Below are 8,402 nucleotides of genomic sequence, written 5' to 3'. Positions count from 1 at the left end.
TTTTTATTAAAATATTGTTTACTAATCAGTAGATTAACACAATCAACTTAATAAGTTAAATTAGAGCCATCAATTAGTATATGAAAGAAAAAAATGAAAGAGCTTGAATAATCTGCTCGAACGAAATTCACCCCATCTGATGTCAAATGTTTCATTTTCCTTTTATATATGCATATGGATTGAAATAAAATTTTACATTTCATACTTTATACGAATATTTTGTAAGGATATATTTATAATTATTACATACCTTTCCCTGTCTTTTTATATGATTGCAATAGTTGCAGTAAATAAAGCACATTTAACTCGTATTTTGGGTTTTGAATGGTTTTCCCTAAAATGTTGCAGAAAATGAAATTGTTTTATTTTATAATCCATATCTCAACTTTTGTAAAAAATAATAATGTGTTAAAACAAAACTTAATGTTTTTTGACAAGAAGTTTAGGAGTTTCAATATGGATCCATACGTAATTCTGCCCGAGGAGGAGTACCCTACTCTACTGGAGGAACTGAAAAAACAGCTGCCAGCCTCACTAATGGTAAACACTTACCGGAATTATTTAAGAAATCAACTCCGCTAACTTTCAAAGAGTTATCACAGAAATAAAATAGAAATGGAAATATTTATAAATGAAGAATTTTTGTTGTCCATCCATACTGATGGGAATAAAGTTGATTTCAATAGGTGGTGCATTGGTTTCTACAATACATTTTTGTATACTTAACTTGTAGTTTATTAAAAACATTTCAATAATATATACAATATGAAATTAAGTATCGTATTATAAAAAATAGCAATCATTAATGCAATTATTATTTTGTATTATAGTTTAAGTTTCGGCAATTATGATTTTTTTGTTTAGGCTTTAGCAATATTAATTTCATTTTTTTAAATCTAATTAGGCTTATTATCCATTGATGCTATCCCAAAAGAATCTGTTCAAAAAATTCAAGTTCGTCCTCGTCGATGAATGGCCACAGTTTAATTGCATTTTAGAAGTGGAGAACTTGGTATGTTGCATGTATCATTACAGGATAAAATCGCAATGAATCAAAATAAAAAAGCAATTATATACGGAACAAAAGCAAAAATATACTTCACGCATTCTTTTCCAGCTCTGGTAAGTTTCAAAATTTGCAGAATTTACTGAGGGAGAGTGTATTTACTACGTTTTTACTCTCTCTCTCTCTCTCTCTCTCTCTCTCTTTCTCTCTTACCGGTATAATATTTATAGTAATAAATGTGATATATTAAAGCCTGAAGACCTATCCCCACACCGAGTGTACGGTTACTGTAGACGAGAGGAGTTCTGTGTTATTCTAAATCAGATGATTTCTCAACGCCTTCAGAAATCAACATCCAGCATACTCCTTTTCGGTATCAACATTCTCATAATGCTAGACTACTGAGTATCATTATATTTCCTTTTTTATGATATTAAATTATAATACTTTAATATTATTATATAATACTGTAATAAATAACTTTCGAGTATTTGCAATTTGCACAATATGGCAGGGGGACCAAGGCAGATGAAGGAAATATTATCTATGTCAGGAGATGAAGATGCTCACAACGCCACAATTTCTACATTAAAGTGCTGTAAGTTGTGTTAAAACATTAAATATGGAATTTCTTCGTCAAAAAATGTTCCAGTTTTGAATGTTTCTTTCTGTGAACGTTTCATGTGAATTGCCCTGATTTATGCATTTTATTTGAGCCTCTTATGCAAAATAGCAAATCTGAATAAATATAGAGACGTTCTCATCATCTATTACACAGAAATTATTATTTTGAAAAATCAATGATGATTATTATGATTACGATTATTGTTTTCAAGATGTTATTAATAATAACACTTTTTTTCACATGCAATCAAATTGTACATGTTTGAATGTAATAATAATTACTGTAGTAGGTGAATCTAAGAAAATGCAAGATACCAAACCGTCATGGGCTGGAGGTTTTGATACATTAGAGTTTCCAAACATACCTTAAGGAAAATGTAAGTAAAAAGAAAATGTTTCTTCTGGGTTCCAAATATTGACCGAATTCATAGTAAAAATTTCCTTTTCAGTCTTCTAATATTCGTTCCTTTTTTCTCCCCTGGCAATGTTGATAGCGAAGTTCCCTCACCTTTTACCGCCACAACCATCAAGAGAGAATACATGGACTTGATTCTAAGTCAATGGCAGTACACAGGTAGTTATTGTGACGCCAAAGAATTCTTCACACATACAGCCACCACTTTTGAATCCGTGTGCATCCTCAACGAATCAGGAGAACCAGTGGCCTGGGGTTTTGAACAACATTACGGAGCTATCGGGATGATTCACGTATTACCAGAGTATCGGAGGAAGGAAACTCGGAAGTGCTGTTGTTTCTCTTCTCTCGGAGAAAATTCTGAGGAAAGATGACTTTGTGTACTCGGCTATTGAGACAGGAAATACAAAGTCAATTATATTGCATAAACAACTTGGGTATGAAGAAGTTGAAGTTTATCCCGAATCTATTTTTACCTGGTTCTATTACGAGAATGAAAAGAAAAGAGTGGACGAATCTGTTCAGTAAAAAAGCACTTACACATATCTAATTAAATCAATGGTTTTTTCATTCATTAATAAATGTGGAATATTTTAGGGGGTTATTTAAAACAAATAAAAATGAATTATAATACATAACGAATAGAGTTTTATAAAGGGTCGGTTCGTGTAAAAAGATGTTTTGTTCTTGTTCTCCTATTGGGATATGGAAAATAATTTCCGTCTGGCAGAAACCTCAGGAGTTAAACCATTATAAAACATCACTCATTTTATTTAAATTTCTCTTGAAAGTGGTGTACATGTACTTTATTAAGCATTAGTTCTACCCGAAGGAAAAGTAATTGATCAGAACAATATATATATATACATGGATCCTCCTCTTTAAACTAGCGAAAAATATGGTGGTAACGAACAGTACAGTATTTAGTTTTAAGTCCATTTAAGGATGTACAACACACCCACCCCAAAAAATTCCTGTCGTTTAATTTTCGTTATTTTTGTATATTTAGTATATGACTATATCTACTGCATGTATGCACATTTTGGACAAAATCGTTCGAGTGGTTTTTGGACAGGAAATTCCAAAAGTTACCACCCTTTAGTTGTTTACAAGGAGAGAAAATTTTTCATCAATGAACTACTTAAACCGTGATTTTCAAAAGAGCCAGGTTAGATATAAATGTCAAATTTCATTGACTTATTCAGAGTTCTTGAAATCTTTTTTTCACTATCAGTCATTTGGACCGACTGCCATGTATAGTTTGTCAGTCCAGACAGATTTCTACCAGTCCAAAATAAATTCAATAAAAACATGAAAATTGTATTTTAATTTTAATATCAATAAACACGGCGTCTATAAACAATGCACACTTCTTACCCTAGCGCCGTCAACAAACTTGTTTTAACAGTTTACCAATCATAGTTACTGTAATAGTTTGGCACTAGTTAGAATTATCTGTATCTCGGAAATAAATAATTGCAGAATCGCTCCAAAACGCATTTGAAGTATACAAAAGGATTTGCACTGGAAATAACTTCAAAATTAATTACAACAAACCTTTTTTAGCGCATAATATTTGGTCCGCCTCGTTTAGAGGTCCGACCGGACCTAATACGATAACATATTTGGTCCGCCTGGCTCTATAAGAAAAGGTCCGCCCTCGGCCGTTTATACGAATTGTATGCATGTGGTTCATTCGATATTAATTGAAAAACTATTCTTTTAAAATTAATTAAGGATATATAGTCGTATTAATAGCAAGTGTTTTCTCCAAGAAAATGTAGTAAACAATAAGTAAGAAATCGAAATTAATACATAAATAAAGGAATGTATAGATTTATTGATCGGGTTTCCTGTCGGGAAGATGGGACATGCTTCTTTTGTCCTTTAAATTAATACACTAATGTCAACATTATCTTTAAAAAAATATTAAGAAAACAAATGTTCATACATTTACCTTCACCGCCTTGTAACTTTACTGGCAGATTAATCAGTATTGGATGAAGAGATAAATGTTCGTAAGTCCAACACGAATCATTTAGTTACACTCTCTTTCCTATAAACATGATAAACGTTTGACTAATCCACTCACAAAAACTAAAGTTCACATCTTTCAAAATATATTTCTTTATATAGTATTAATAAAAGAAATCTGTCATTCTTTACGTTTAATATTGTTGTAAATAACTGGAGGGTCACTAGCTGTGACAGGGGCTTATGTCACGGTGTACTACCCTACACCCCTTATTGTAAAAACAACATGCCTACGGATTAGGCAGTTGGGGGTTAACCTATAATTGTTTCGTTTGAGAAAACCTAAAGTACCATATCCCCTGTGTTTTTATAAGTTAACACTGTTTCTTACTTATTCAAAGGCTAATTATTATATCTACTAGAACTCTGCATTTCATTTCCTGAATTTAACATTGCATTTTCCGACAATTTTTGTTATGATTTCGGAATCCGACAATTTTATTTTCATTTCCGACATTTTTTTTTTCACATTTTCGGATTGTTTTTAGGATACCTTTATGGCAATTTAAGTTTAATATATATATCACAAAGATGGAAATAGAATTTTAACAGGGTATTTTATAAATGCATTGTATAATATTACTTTTTCAAATCACGTTTTTTCTAATCATTACATACACTCTGTAAACAATATTAAGACTAGTCAATAAGTAAATATGAAGACTAGTCAATAAGTAACTTCACATTCACAATACATGTACCTAGATCTCTGTTCACTACATTTATGATATGTTATTTATACTTATGTCTCTCGGTTTCAATAAAAATCCAAACATTTTATACCCCCCTTCTAAATGTTTTTTTTTTTTGGGGGGGGGGTGTATTGGAGTGTAGTAAAATCACGCAGATACCTGTCAAAAAAGTTTAAAGTTTTAAAGTATACCGATATTGTACATATAAAAAGCTGAGTTTAAAGACAAACAATTTCAGAAAAGAACGAATGCACTTATGGGCCCTGGTAAAATGTGTTAAAAATAAACAAAGTTAGCAAATTTTTCATCTCAAATCATTCATTGATCAATCATTAATTGATATCTAAACCATACGATTCAAGAATTTTTTACGCTGAAATTCACGAATATATAAAGAACAAAACCGTACAATGTGGTAGGGGTCAGCCGACATTTGTGATTTTCTATTAATAGTAAATCGAGAACGGTCATTCATTTCAAAGTTTTTGTTTACTATGAGCCTGGTGACGTTGTACAAACTTGTGTGAATGGCAAAAGACATATAATACATTTATAAAACTTGTGTAAAATTAAGTAGGAAATTGGCACACGATTAGACTGGTACATCAAATATTAATTAAGGAAGTTCTAAACACTGACACACTAAAAAGTTCTAATCTCTAGTTTTCAAGCTCCGAAAATAAACCCTGTCCAAAAATTTCCCTTTATAACATAAAAAAATCTGAAATACAGAAGGCGGACCTTTTCTGATAACTGCGTTTTAAGGTCCGCCCTGTCTCTTTCTCTAGTTTTCAAGCTACGAAAATAAACCCTGTCCAAAAATTTCCCTTTACAACATAAAAATATCTGAAATACAGAGGGCGGACCTTTTCTGATAACTGCGTTTTAAGGTCCGCCCTGTCCTTTTCTCTAGTTTTCAAGCTTCGAAAATAAACCCTGTCCAAAAATTTCCCTTTACAACATAAAAATATCTGAAATACAGAGGGCGGACCTTTTCTGATATCTGCGTTTTAAGGTCCGCCCTGTCCTTTTCTCTAGTTTTCAAGCTTCGAAAATAAACCCTGTCCAAAAATTTCCCTTTATAACATAAAAATATCTGAAATACAGAGATCGACCTTTTCTGATAACTGCGTTTTAAGGTCCGCCCTGTCCTTTTCTCTAGCTACGAAAATAAACCCTGTCCAAAAATTTCCCTTTATGACATAAAGATATATGAAATACAGAGGGCGGACCTTATATTATACTGCGTTTAAAAACTTTAAAGTCATATAAGGCGTTTTTTATAAGTTCAGACTAAAATATGAAAAAGATATTTCTATTTGTTTTGGTACTTTATATACCACTGTAAAAATAGTACCGCTGCATTTCATTTCCGGAAATCGGCAAGGTATTTCCGCCATTTCTTTATTTCATTTCTGACAATTTGTCTTTTCTTTTCCGACATTTATTTCTTTTTATTTCCGGTATTTTTGCAAGGTACCTCTCCGGCAATTTAATGTTTACCAGGTACATGTATGTAGAAATGGAATTTTGAAAGAATTTATTATACACAACATTTTTAAAATAAAAGTTCTGTATACATGTATATACATCTGTACATGAAGCACTAAGTCTAGTAAACAGAGTTTAATGAGCATGCAATTTTTTCTTCGCATTTAATGTTCACTAAATTAAATGTCAAAGACTGCGCCGAACATTGATTTACTAAACAGTCTATAATTTATTCTTTAAATTTTTTCATTACCGGAAAGCACTTCCTGAAAAATGTCGAAGATGAACACTTTAGAATGTCGGAAATGAAAGGTTAAAATGTCGGAAATAAAAAGCTTAAAATTTCAACAAAAAAAAAAAAAAAAAAAATGGAATGCAGACTGAAACATTTAATGAAAATCAAACAATTTAAATCAATCGCGTTTCATAGATATCCGAGATTTAAAACAATGGCCGATTCTTATCGACTCGGAATTTAAATATCAGACAGTTTTAATTCAATTAGTTTGAATTTAACTAAATAGAAACGTTTTTAATTTTAATTTGAATATAAAAACCAAATCTCATGTAAATCTACGCTTAATCTAGTATTTTTAATTTTTAGTCCAGATACGCCATATTTAGCTTTAAATATTCAAATAAAGATTATACATGTATGGTTATAATTATTATAAATGTCGCAGTTTTGAAGTGTGCGCCTAAATATTTGGTTCTTTGCATAATTTCTTAATAAAATCAAAGTACTCAGAAGTACTGAAACCCGGGCTCATTTACAGGGTAATGAACAAAGACCGTGGTGACAGTTTAAAATCAAGTTCAGACGTTTAGAGGATATGTTACACACAAAAATATCTCAATGGCATGTAAGGTATTAAAAAGTTTTAAAAATTAAATAAAATATAGCTAGAAATTAACAGCATAAAATATTTATCACATGTATCGTTTCGGGGTTTTATATACAAACAGAAGTAAATAAACACCGATGCAGCAAGATTAATTAAGGTCAAACGACTATGCACTGATGTGTCCGCAGCGGGGAGTTTTGCATCAAGTCATTAATGATGTTCCCTGCATTTGTGTTAGCCAGATAGTACAACCTTTATTTATAGAATATGACGCAGACAGGGATACCTGATGAAAACCTTTCGCACCTGTTGAATTGCTCCGTAAAATATTAGTCAAAGGAGGCAGGAAAAATATTAAACAATTTAATATTTTGATAAAAATATTCGATTTACTATTTCTTAAGGTGTTTGAATGGATTTTGTTTTCTCAACAGCGACTGGGCGTACGTACTATATTTTCACTCGTACACTCAATTTGGCGGTGAAGAAGCAGCATTTTCTGTTGCTCACCGTCGCAATAGCCGGGCATTGCTCTACGAGCAATGAGCCCGGCTAAAAATCAGATCTATTGATATGTAAAGCTAACACATGACCATTAGGTTCACCGACCATTCAATGACAGCGCCATCTGCCGCGGGCTCTACCTGTGGGTACCTGTCAGGTAAACAAATACGTCACACCCCCATTGTTTTATTAGCTATACACACCGACAGATTTCACACCTTTAATCGTACTAATGTACAAAAAGCAAATTCTAAGGAAAAACAAACACTTGCAAAATAATTGTGGCATGATTTTTAAAGAAACCATGGCCCTAAACGGCACTGCTTAAAGCACACTATACGAGTAGATTCTTGTCTAGAGATACATGTATGTTGAACAAAAAATAAAACACAACAGGGTAAATCCCCCTTTCATCATATATAGTATAAAAAACTAGCCTTAATTTCATATAGGCCTATTAAAGTCAAGATTAAAACATTTTGCACCACCCGGACCTTAAAACGCAGGGGGACCTTTTCTTATACGGGCCGGACCTTTTCTTATAAAAGGCGGACCAAATATGTTATCGTATTTGGTCCGGCCGGACCTTTAAACGAGGAGGATCAAATATTATGCGTTGCTTCAAAAATATATTAACTTACAAATTTAAAAGTTCTCATTGTACATATCAAATGTAGATTTTTAAGGCAATTTTTGAATACCCCTATCCCCCACCCCTTCCTTTTGGAAATAAAAGGCTTCAAATATAACGAAACGTTATTTACAGTGCAAATATACTAGTAAGTATTTCG

The 8,402-nt window shown here is 32.1% G+C and overlaps 1 protein-coding gene across 1 annotated transcript; it reads left to right on the top strand.

Annotated features, from left to right (window-relative positions):
- Positions 1-177: 177 nt before the first annotated feature.
- LOC134268894 (glycine N-acyltransferase-like protein Keg1) lies at positions 178-2,419 on the top strand. Its single transcript, XM_062751134.1, has 6 exons — positions 178-540; positions 905-1,012; positions 1,259-1,379; positions 1,521-1,604; positions 1,918-1,981; positions 2,080-2,419. Exons 1-6 carry the CDS (start codon positions 325-327, stop codon positions 2,417-2,419), a joined length of 933 nt encoding a protein of 310 aa, XP_062607118.1. The 5' UTR covers positions 178-324.
- The last annotated feature ends 5,983 nt before the right edge of the window (positions 2,420-8,402 follow it).

Source organism: Saccostrea cucullata, unplaced genomic scaffold, assembly GCF_032062105.1.
Source record: "Saccostrea cucullata isolate Sc308-1 unplaced genomic scaffold, CSIRO_AGI_Scuc_v1 ctg8129, whole genome shotgun sequence".
Classification (NCBI taxonomy): Eukaryota; Metazoa; Mollusca; class Bivalvia; order Ostreida; family Ostreidae; genus Saccostrea; species Saccostrea cuccullata.
The sequence above is the reverse complement of the archived record's forward strand: the minus strand, read 5'-3'. Positions and strand labels throughout refer to the sequence as shown.

Excerpts from the sequence above, each read along its gene's own strand:
- LOC134268894 (XM_062751134.1), top strand. The coding sequence starts at position 325 with ATGGTTTTCCCTAAAATGTTGCAGAAAATGAAATTGTTTTATTTTATA. Across the intron at positions 1,380-1,520 it reads ATCCAGCATACTCCTTTTCG|GGGGACCAAGGCAGATGAAG; the intron begins GTATCAACATTC and ends ACAATATGGCAG. Across the intron at positions 1,982-2,079 it reads GGAGGTTTTGATACATTAGA|TCTTCTAATATTCGTTCCTT; the intron begins GTTTCCAAACAT and ends TTTCCTTTTCAG.